Source organism: Bombus flavifrons, chromosome 13 (genome assembly GCF_040668555.2).
Source record: "Bombus flavifrons isolate JBK064 chromosome 13, iyBomFlav1_principal, whole genome shotgun sequence".
Taxonomy (NCBI): Eukaryota; Metazoa; Arthropoda; class Insecta; order Hymenoptera; family Apidae; genus Bombus; species Bombus flavifrons.
The window spans coordinates 12,392,503-12,404,966 of NC_138454.1; the positions used below are offsets into that span (position 1 = coordinate 12,392,503).

General features: G+C 40.3%; 1 protein-coding gene across 7 annotated transcripts in view; it reads right to left on the minus strand.

The window, feature by feature from the left end:
• The window catches only part of LOC138186190 (very low-density lipoprotein receptor), a 64,749-nt gene that overhangs the window by 49,662 nt on the left and 2,623 nt on the right, over positions 1 to 12,464 (minus strand). For 6 of the 7 annotated variants that reach the window (XM_069125784.1, XM_069125783.1, XM_069125782.1 and 3 more), the window contains exon 2: positions 10,947 to 11,066. The exons of the other annotated variant lie outside the window; for it this stretch is intronic. In XM_069125784.1, coding sequence (XP_068981885.1) covers positions 10,947 to 11,066 — 120 coding nt within the window. The remainder of the gene's footprint in view (positions 1 to 10,946; positions 11,067 to 12,464) is intronic. 7 annotated transcript variants of the gene reach the window in all.

Here is a 12,464-nt window from a genome sequence, read left to right on the forward strand (position 1 = left end):
CGGGGTAGACCCGCGACTGCAACGGCTGTACACGATCGCTTTCGAAAAACCAACATCGCGAGATCTCGGCGTGGCGAAAATCTAAAGAACCAAATCTAAGAACGAAAGCGAAGCACGCGTAACATCCGGCAGACGAAGCGACGTTTACAAAGATACGCGTTTAAAGAATTGGCTCGACGATTTAAATAGAAGTCGACATCGCCTCTTAACGACCTCGCGCGATACAAATTTTTCCCACCTGCGATCAAATCTCCATGCGCAACGTGCGTTCCATGCAGAGAATCGCTCTTCTGCACGCTATAAATACCCTGATATAAATACGATATTAGCTCGATTCTCTGGATTACGCGTCGTCCACGCAAACTCGCGCCACTACGCGTTAGAATCTCGAATCGAACAACGATGAAAATCGTGGATAATAGAACCTCGACCGATCTCCGACTGGGCTAATTTAACCAACCACTCAGCTCCGTTCAGCTCCGTTTCGTTCGAAACGTTTTCTCTTCGCCTTGAAACGGATATAGACTATTTAAGACAGCTTTTGGAAACGGAAGATCAAACGAAAGAACGTGGAAGAGCGTAAAAGGCTGGGAACAAGCAGTTTCGCGAAGCAAATGAAAGTGATTTCGAGTGGAACGGTGTCTAAACGGGATGGAAGGGAAAATGAGATTCTTAAACTATCGATAAACGGTAGAACGTTCGATTCGTAAGAAACGGAAGAACGGTTCGAGAAGACGATGCAAGAAAGTATACTACCAACGTATCGGTGCAAAGTATCCCAAGTAGGAGGTTTTTCCGTGTTAAGAGGATCGAGTTTTCGCGTAATAGAATCGCCGACTCCGCGGAGACACCTCGAAGCCGACAATTAAACGGTATTCTGGTAACTGCTGACATAATTCGCGTCCATATCGAACTACTTACGGCAATCGGTTGGAAGCAGTGGCGAAATTTAGCACGGCAATAATTCAGACTCGGTACGGCTAATTTACAATAAATCAAATAGGGAGCCGGTTCTCTTATCAAGATCTCGGAGCGCTGTTCGCGAGCTAGCCCTCGGAGAGACGGTGAGAGAGAGAGAGAGACGAAGAAGGAGAAGCCCTACGAGAGTGGAACTTGTGTAAATCAACGAGAAATTAATGCCACGACGAACAGGAATCGCGGTTCCTCCGGTTTTTCCTCCATTTTTCCTTCCTTTATAACTCGTGCCGTTCCGCGAATCAATAAGCTGACCTACTTTATTTCTTTTCTGATTTTCGTCAAACACGTAATCGATTATCTCGTTTTCGCGACCATCGTGTCTCTCCGTATAATGCGATCGTCTGTATTTCACGAACGCAAGGTTAATAACTCGCTACCTTGTCTATCGTAGAACGACGAGTCGTACTTTATCGACGAGGCAAAGGTACAGGTATGGAAGTCAGTTTTGAGACGACGCTAAGCGCGCATCCTAATAGACGCGTGTAGTAAAGTTTCGTAAATCGAAGTTCGGTTGCGAGATGTACGAACCAAGATGCGGTAGAATATTTAGCCGCGATTGTTAACGCTACTCCTCGATTCGATTTGTTGCATCGTTACGTATACTACGATACGTTCTTAATGTATTCTCAAGCAACATTTTTTGTTTCACGTTGATATATCGTCGTAGTATAAGGGTAAAGGTACACGACGCGTCTGCTATCTGCTGTACAAAAGATACCCTTAATATCGCACTGTTGCCGCAATATTAACGTCTTATTTCCCATGGCCTGGTTGCGCGCACGCGAAAGATGCCAAAAGGTCTTACAACGCGATGTAAGCAGCACGTTACAGTAAAATATTAGATACCGTATTTGCATTTGGGCATAGAAATGCAGCTGGTGTAGCGAAATATTTTAGGTCGCCGTTTATACGTCTTTTCGTAACTAAAGCAAGTTCTAAATTTCGTCAGCGAAATAAATTCCAAATAACGAGAGCGACACCTTAGGAAACAAACTTTTCGAATTTTTGTCTTTGTCGCGAGGTTGTTTAGGATCTCGTAGCAAACAAGACCGTGCATTTTCACGCGTTTGTTCAAAGTTTGACGGCGCGAAAATATAGTACGATATATCCACGGTGGAATAGTCGTCCTAATTTCCAACGCTGCGGATAATTTACCTAAAACGAACCTCCGTTCAACTTCCGTTTCTTTGATCGTGTCCGTACACGAATTAGCGTAATGGTAAACGAATGGTTCGTATCGAGGCAACGGGTTCGTCGTAGAATCCGGCGACTTTTTACTCGAACCATAACGTCGGCGCATAAAACGATGCCATTTGCGTGCAATAACGCGTCGATCGCGAGATATTCGTGGAACGGGTATGCCCGTCGTGGGAAAGTGCGACGAACGGCTGGCCCGTGTTTCATCCGTCGTCGAACGCGGATCAATCAGGCTTTGTTAACGATTTGAAACTTCGATTGGGATCAATCGAAGGCCGCTCTCTCGGACGAGAAGCGCGCCGAACGAGCGTAGAAGATACGCCGGCGAAAAGTAGCTGACGAAGGAAGGAGAACACCCTCGAGAGAAGCAGAAGCGGCAGCAATCGATGCGGCCGCCGATGTGTCGACCACTTGACTCGACCGAAGCTGCCCCTACGCGCCATACCACCGCGCGCCGATCACCGACCACGAGACTGGCTTTCACCATAATTATACGGTACCGAGGAGTCGTTTCGTACATGTGCCTATGTATAGTATACACACGCGTACACGTACGTCTCTGTGCGGACAGCCGAATCGGTTCTCCGCAGAACGGAGAACTCTGTTGCAACCTGGTACAGACCTTGCGCTACAAATTACGATAGCCCTAGGCGCGGCAAAGAGGCGACGGGCGGCCGGGCGGGGGGGAGGAGGGCATAAGGAAAGAACCAAGAAGACGACAACCACACGACGACGACGAAGAAGACGACGACGACGACGACGACCACGACGACCAAGATGGCTAAGAAAGAAGAAAAAAGTCGCAGACAGAAGGGGAGAGGCGAGCCGACCAAGTTTGGCACGGGGAAAGAACGCCGAGACGAATCGCTACTCTAAACCTGGTAGCCGGCGATCCTCTTAAATATCTTTCCATCTTTCCATCGAATAATATTCGAGCGAACGTATAAGTTGAAATTCGAGTCGACACACCGACGGTCACATCGGTCATTTCGTTGTATTTTCTTCTTTGTAATTATTTATAATTTAGAAAGCGTATAATTACTCGCAAATAGAGAAAATATCGTAATAACAATAATACGCAAAAATACACGACGATATAAAAACAAAAACGCGAATCGATTTCTTTCGTTCGAACGGTTCGTTGATATTGAAATTAATTTGGTCGATATACTCGGTTCTCGATTTTAACGGGACGCTCGTTACGAGTTCTTTTTCGCGTTATTTTCTAACACGCTCGAAAGATACCATCGAGCGAATCCGCATCTTTTCGATTAATTTTATTTTGCCGACTCTAAAGCAATTTCTAGGCAATAACTTCTTTTCCATATTTTTCGATCTCGTTGGAAGCAATAATTTACCGAATCCAGACGTTCGTGCTCGATCTTATTTACTTGGATTTTAAAGTAGTACTTATTGCGGTGAATAATTATTTTCCGATATCTTGCGATATTCCGGCAGGAACGATCGAACGAATCTGAATGTTTGCGATCAATCTTACTCGCGTAGTCGCTGCTACGGTAACATTTCTGGCGAGTAATTGTTTTTCGATATCTCGCGACGTCCTTGGAACAACGATCCACCGAATCTGCATGTTTTCGTGATACTTTACGTAACGTTTGCTTCTATTTAAAAGCAACCATTTCTCAACATTTTGCGGCAGAAAGATAGCTCTTAAAGACGAGCGAGGGATCCTACTCGCTTTGGTTCGAACTGAAAGTTAACAGAGAAAGCGTTGGAAATTGTTTAAACGATTAAAGGGTTACGATCGAATTAATCAGAGAGAAGAAATTGAAATATAAGAAACGTTGAAAAACGTTGCAAGATACGTAGGTAGTTACGACACACGAACGTTACTTAACGATGAAAGCACTCGTCGTACGGTGCTTAACGATCGGATGATATTCGAATCAAGGGGACAAAAGTCTTTGTCTCTTTTATTATACAAAAAAAAAAAAAAAGAAAAAGAAAAAAGGAGAAAAAAGAAAAAAAAACAGATTCGAGAAAAGCAAAAAGCTACAAATGTCGTATGTTTCTACCTAATTTACAAACAAACTAGAGTGGTATCGTACGGAGGATGACGCAAGCGAGGTAGGTCTTGCGCCGTCGGTCGAGACGCTGTTAAACGAAAGAAAGGAGAAACGTATGGTAGAAAGGATCCTCGACGAAAGAACAGAGCAACGGAGACCGAGACAAAACGAACATTCTACGATACGACGCAGTCGGTCGGCCGGCTTATAGAGTAAGATTGGCTAATTTCGAGTCAAACACCGCGTCGTGGTTCGCTTGGCCCGGTAAATCAAAGATTACGAACGAAACGACCATCCGCGAGCATTTCATCTTGAAAATTACTCCGATAATCGATACGACGGAACCGTGTCGAACCTTTGTCCCGCAGTTTTTTCTTTTCCTTTTCTTTTTTCTTTTTTCTTCTTTCTTTTTTCACTGACAAAAGAAAGTATCGTAAAAATACCGATATTATATTGTACGTAATAAGAAAATAAAGAGGCAATTACACATTATTGTCAGATACGAAGAAGGCTTGGACGAGGAGAATATAAGTTTCGCAACAACGGCCTGGATAAAGTAAGTAAATAAGTCTCGCGATATTACGAAATGAAACATTTTCTATGGCTTTCTCGAGCCAATACTTGGCGATACTTTGCACTTTCTTCGTCGTACAATTATCAAATGCAATTAATTGGCAAAGTTAATTTTTCGAACTCTTAGCTCTTTCGGCTTCTTCTTGCGTCAAATAAAAAGTGTAACAAACGACGCTGTTCCATTTTACCCGATCGTTTCGATTAATTACGTAATCTTCGAAGAAAATCTCGAACAAAGAAACGACTCGATTTATAACAGCTTTTTCGGTTTTTTAAAGATACCGCGACGGCAAAGTCGCGAAACATGCTGAAATTATTCTCGCATCCGACTGTACGTCCGATTTATACTGTACGATCGTCGAGACAGAGAAGGAAACGATATCCCGAGTAGAAAGAGAATAATAAAAATGCAAGAGAGAAACTGGTCAAGACGAAAACGTATAGAATAGAAAAAGAGGAATTACATTACGGGAAATAAAGGGATCGTTTTGCTGGATTTTCGAGAAATAATTTGACCGAGAAATCCACGAAAATACGGGAAGCAGGTTTGCGTGTAAATGATCAACGTGTTCCGAGAAGCAGAACGGGGCACGAGCGTTCGCTTCTATAGCTGTCGTCCGGTTCCTTCCAACGGCGCCCTGCTCTAAGCTGTTCTTTTTTCGCATAGTCTTCCACCAGAATTTCTCGACTCGCCGTGGGCGAATCTTGCCCCGACATCTTAATGTTCGAATTCAACCCCCTGATAAATCTACGCACGTTCGCCAAATTCGTAATATCGTATTATTTCGCGGAATACCAGTATAAGTAAAATGACATACCAACTTAATTACGTTCGGAGGAAATTCGTCGTTTCATTTTCCGGTATTATTTCTTTCGACTTTGAATCCGCTTGCACAAGCAAGTACGTACGGTTGTTCCATATACGTATTAGGTTGTTATCTTATACAGTTACGATATATACAGTAATGCAACGTGAATGGAAATATATAACGTTAACGAATAAAAATTTCACGTTACTCGGGAATAAAAACTATCATGTAGAATATATAATATCATGGAGATAAAAATTCTATTTCGAATATCGGCGCAGTATCGAACTTAACGTTTCGATCGAATATTTCGACGAGTGTATTCGTTAAAATAAAATATTTCAAACATAAGCGATATATAAAATAATATTCGAATGGGAAAATACTGTTCATAAAATATAAAATATACATACTAATACGTTACTTAGAAATAAATAGGACTGACTACTGTTTAAACGAATAAAGATATTTGCTGTTGCTACGCGTTTAAATCTTTTTAATTTAATCATTTTAATTTAATTCGCAACTTAAATTAAATAAAATCGCATTTAATAAAACGCGGGAGAAAAACGCGACAGCTTCTCTTGATTTCTCGATCGATTGATTCCGATTTATTAATGTCATTTCACGATTAAACGAAAGAATTTTAACGCGAGAATAGAGATGACGATACAGAGGCCCATACTCCTTTATAGATAATTAACGAGTCGAGGAAATTTCACGAAAGCCAAATACGTAATCATCCATCAGAGAAGAGTCGTAGAAGATATCGTCACACGCTGAAAAAGGCCACCCGCTCGGAAACAGTAATCAATCAGGTAGACGAAACATCCTGCATGCCACAGCTATCGAAATAATAAGGAGACTCTGATATGCTAAAACCTCGATATAAAAACCCTGGTAAATTAGCGCTCGAAACCTTATTCCGTATATGTAACACTTTGAACCGTCGCTCTGTTGGATTTATAGGATTCGATTTCTTCGCCTTATTCGTGAAACGTTCGAACTGCGATCTATCGGTTTCGCGATTTCTCGCGTCTGCGACGCGACAATATCGTATAATAGGAAAAGCAAGATTTTTAAGCAAGACGACGAAGACGACGCGTTTTAGCTGCCAACCTACGATAAATATAGATGATTTCTGTGGCATAGGATCGATCGACAACCTACTAAATCTTACAACTAGCTTTTTGTAAAAAAAACAATGGGATGTAATTCATCGTGTTTCTCGGCCTATAATTTAATTAGAACGTGGAAGCGAAATAATATTTCAAGTTTTTCCGCGCTCGCGGCCGCTCATTCTTACGATTCGTTTCTAACCGACTTTGTTTCCAACATGGTCATTCGAGAGAAATCTCCGCGACGCGTTCCTACCGAGTGTTTACGATGGCCGTTCTAAAACGCCAGAGCGATGCCTCCATGGAGACTCGGCAGCCTCCCGGCGAGACTAGGAAAAAAAGTACATTAGAAACGCTTAACCTGTCTGATGCAAGATCACCGAGAACCTACGTCTCGCCGATTCTTATGTATCGGTACGAAGAAAAGCATAGGGCCGACAAGGACGTCGACTTTTTCTATCGCTCGTATTCTTATGGAATTCCACGCAAAACCGTAATCACGTATTCGTCAAATTATCGCGATTATCGCGCCGATCGATATCCCGTTTCTTCTCTTTTCCTTTAGATCGTCAAGTTGCATAAAATCAACGTCAGTTGCCGTATTATCGCCGCGTAATGCTCGTACGATTTCCTGAACCATAAACTCGACAATTATATCGTCGCTGGGTATACAACCGACTGGTAATGATGAAATTCGCGCAAATTAATAAATAAATCTGCATTGGTCTCGATGAAACATTTTGCAAATAACGGTGGTTATTCGAAATGCCAAGCGACTTTTTCTTTTTTTTTTTCTTCTTCTTTTACGTTATTCGCGGAGAGCATAGGGAGAGCATAGGAAGAGAGAGAGAGAGAGAGAGAGAGAGGGGGAGAGAGAAAAATATGATAAATACGTTTTCGTTGATTTTCTGACTTTTATGTCACTCGCTGGCTAACGAGGATCGTTTCAATACGAGATAATCGAGAAAGGATACGACCGATATAGATTTATAACGAGACGAGTTAAATACAATATTATTAGGACTTAATCGGATCGCGAATTTTTATGCAAATTCGTACTTTTGACAGTATAATTGAAAACGTAGAATCTCGATGAAAAATCGGTTTACGACGATATAATGTGACAGAAAGAAACGATAAAAAGTACAGAAGGTGTCGTTATCGAAACGTAAGATTTCGTTTATACCGTAAAATCGATACAAGAATCGGTCGTAGAACCGTTTTGCGACCGATATGGAGCAAACAGAAAACATTGCCTTTAAAACCGATATGTATACAGTTATTCGGAATAACTGTTTTATAATAAACAATAAAATCGATATCGCGTCTCTTTCAAATCCCTTTTCCGTTTTCTATATTTTACAAAAACAACTTGTACAGAGGATCGCGTACTTACGATAGAAAGGAAACAGCTATGTACCGATAATTTTATTTCCGTCTGTCTCTGTCTGCGTCGCGTTCTTCGTCTATGAAAATATCGCGTTCACGACAGAAAGTAGTAATCGAGAAAGTAGTCGAGTTTCTGAAAAATAATCCAACTTACCACGATACGATATCATCGTTTAATTAATTATCTCATTCGATTATACGTTTTAACATTTATATTTCGTTTTTAACGGCTCTGTTAAATCCATCTGTGGTTTTCCTAGCTCGTTGAAAACGAAATTTTCACTTGCCTCGTTAAATCAAACTGTCATCAGCTCGAATGCATAAACGTTCGAGAAACGATATGTCAACTAGAAGATACAACTCTCGTCGTTCCGCTACTTATTCCAACGACAACTTGTCGTTTGTGCTAAAAAATAGATTAAAGCAATTTGATTAAAGAAAATACCGCGCATACTTCCGAGCTGGAACAGACCTGTCTATACATCTTTCGCTTAAACGATCGTCGAAAAAGAGAGAGATCGAAAAAGGCGACGATCTAAATTTATCGTAAACAGCGATACGTGCTTTTGCATATTTGCAAGCGTTTATCTTAACACGATAAAATATTCACGTCACTATGCCACCAACCCAATAGAAATAGCCCGTAAATTGCCACTGTAACGACAAATTAAGCGTACTTTTAATTGCTGTAATTCGATTCGATCTTGGGACGAGAGAGCTAAGATAAAATGAATTTGTCAAAGTAACGCGGTCGATTCGATTTAACAACGGTCTAAATTTTATTACTAAAAAATTGCCTAAAGTCAGTCTTTGACATTTTCCTGTACCCTTTTCGATGTTCTATACACCAACCTGAACATTGACATAAAAATGTTTAAACAAAGATTTTATCGTGGAGAAATTCTACGGCGTCCACGGCAAAACAATTTGATCTTCTTTGAGATAAAATTTCTCTAACAATTCCAGCCATAACGCGCAGCATGAAATTGGAAATCTGTTATTTGCCACTACGTGTTACGGTAGTAATAGGATAATCGCGATATTAGCCAATGCACGTTACATAAATAATTCCAAAAACGTATAAATCAAAATTCAATTTAAATTTCAATGTAACTTGGATTCGATGATTTCGAACATTTCAGACGTTCCATCTGGCTACGTTTCTTTTTATACAACCATCGATTTTTCGTTGCTTTAATTCGTTGCTCCAAGTTGATTTAAGCCACGTTTTTCCAAACTATCGAAAGCACGATAGACAAGTTGCGTAAAACGATCCAAGCGATCGATCCCTGACCACCATCACGTAGTTTACGGGGAAAAAGCGCTACACGTTTAACGTTGCTTCGAACGTAGTTTCGCGTCACCTAGCTCCCAAACGCGTACATATATAATATATGTACTATTGTACGATCTGCTACGACGTATCAACGGCGTACGTTTAAGAAAGTAAACAACGTTATACACGTCTTGTTTCCCAACGAGATAGTTGCTTTAACAAACGCATACGCGTGTACTCGTAGAAGACGCGACATATACGGTTAGATATTTTATTTAGTACACGGGTTTGTCGCATTTGTTGTAAAATAATGTGCATTTCAACGTACAGGTATATCGTCGCAGGTAAAACTACAAAATATGTGTTTGCAGGAAGCGGCGACAGGCGCGTTGACGGAAATTTTCTTTCCAAGACATTTCGTCCTTCGAACTCTCGATCGAAGGATTTACGATATAACGAAACGACCGAGTTTGTCTCTTCGTCGATTTTCTACGTGCCACTCGACGCAAAAACCGAGTTTCGTTGATCGACCAGGGACACGGACAATTTTTAATAAAGATTTATGCGAAATTTTTCAGTCGTTTTTCCATTTACGCGTTAAATCATTTCCGATTTCATACGATCCTCCATTACGAACGGAACAACGAAATATTCGTCGCTCCGATGTTCGAACCTGTTATTTACTCGATTTCAAATACCTTTTCAAGTTTATATCCTTCTTCTTCTCCTCCTCGTTAGTCAAATCGCTTTAAATCGAACCGCTTGAATTCCGTGAAATTCTCTCGATGCATCCGAGACTCTCGAGAACGATAAAGTACGATACGTAAAAATCGTCGTAGAATACGAAAAGCTTCCGTAGACACGTTCGACGATTGTTTCTAAAGAAGCTTGACGATTTGAACACAAAGTTCGGAAAAAATCGACCTACTATATAACCGCGACTTTTCTTGAAACTTGAAAATGATACTTGGAATCGAGTATTTTGCGCGTGACTGTTCAAATTATTTGAATTGCGCTACTTAACAGCCGGTAAAGACAAGCGTAGGAATTATTTGCAGAAATACATCGAATAGAGCGAATAAATATCAGATTGAGGTAGGAAGCGGTTGCCACAATAACGAAACCAACCGAAGATGCATCGCTTTTTCGAAACTGTTGTAAATTCACGAGCCAACTAATACTCGTTTAATAGATTAATAGAGTGATACGCTTTCGCATTTTTTAATATGAAACCTACATCTTGCTTTCTCTAACGATAAATACGATTTAAACGTGGCAGTTGACTCCTTATTGCTGCAAACAACGCTTCGTATTGGTAAAGTGGTTTCGACTGATTTCAAATTCACGTTGATCTACCGATCGGAGAATCGGACATGCACGATTACAATCAGGTATCGATAGAACCAATCGTTCCTTATCACACGCCACTTCTATACCGAATAAAATATGAAAGAGTAAAATACGAAGAGTAGGACGAGCGAGTCGTATTTTATTCCTTTTTCTTTTCTTGTCAAACCATTTGCATCGTCTACCCTCTTCCCTACGCCTCATATGCTTGAATATCCGTCACATCGCTCACCTTCGCATTTGCTGGTTTCGTCGGAATTGTCACCGCAATCGTCCATTGAGTCGCAGACCCACGGCCTCGGTATACATTTACCATTCGTGCATTGAAATTGCTTTAAAGGACAAGGCCTGCCTGAAGCAAAATAAAGATGGGAAAAAATGAAATGCCAATGTTTCGTGGAACATGCAAATCGGGGGAAAAAAGCATGCGAGTAAAGAAAGGAAGAGATTAGAAACGCGTGACGTTCGCGTTATACACTGTACGTCGCAGACCACATTATCGACGCTACTTTTCTTACAATTTCATGTACTCGCGATCGGTATACCACGTTACGCGTCACATACCGCTTTCATAAATGCTCTCGTAAACGAAGATTACAGGAGAACAAGCCAGATAAGTAAAGTTTCATTGACTTTTTCTGTTTCACCTCACTTTCTGGTTAAACGTTTTATTTGAATCCTTAAAATACCTTAGAAAGATACGATGAGAAGCAATATTTGAACGATATTTGACGATAACTCGAAAGTTATCAAATACCTGAAAAGCAAATTGAAACACGATTTCAATAACGCAACATTCGCTCGATTATCGAATGATATTGAATTAAAAAAAAACTGCTCTTCTGTAAAATCAGGATAAGCTTGTCGCGTACTTTCGCTGTAATCTTCAAATACAATGGATAAATCGATCTTGTAAAAGGTAAAAAGATCATAAGGGAGGAATTTATCGGGCTTTGCTTGGCAAATTGCGCGAGAATTACTTTCGATATTCGGCTAATCGATTCATCGAAATATTACGCTAAACTTTGTCCGATAACTCGTGAACGTTTCCAATTTTGCTTTACAACCGTATAACCGATCGGAACACTTGGCGGAAAATTCGTATTATTTCAGTTCGATCGTGACAAAAGTAACGATATCGTGTTGTACTGGATTATTATTAAAATGTTATTAAGCTTGAATACACTACAATATTGATGATTAAAGGTTGACACTTGGGCTAATTAATAAAATATCAAACGCGATCTAGCGATAAAACATTTAATACGTAATGACGATAAATTAGAGTATCGGCGTTATTGCTCCCGCCCCGATTATTCTTCGCCCCGATTATTATCGTGTTCTCCTCTTACTATTCCAAAACTATTGTCGATAGTTGCATGTAATTTTCGCTAGCTGAACGATACTAGCTTACGAATATTTGCGAAATAAATAATAGCCATGTAAATAATATCTTTCTCCTAAATTCTCTTAAACCTCTGCCAAATTATTTACGATAAATTTCAGCGAAACAAATCTAATAAATTTCTCGCTCGTTTCATAGAATCGAGTTAATGTTATTATTATTGGAATTTTACGGCTCATATATCACGAGTCACCGATATTAATAAACGCTTTCGCATAACAGCAACAGTACCGAATCTGATAATAAAGGATATGAAATGTTGCAAATTACGAGTTGCCCGATTATCGTATTTGACCAAGAAAATTGTAAAACCATACAACACAAGTCTATTGTATAATCTATTAT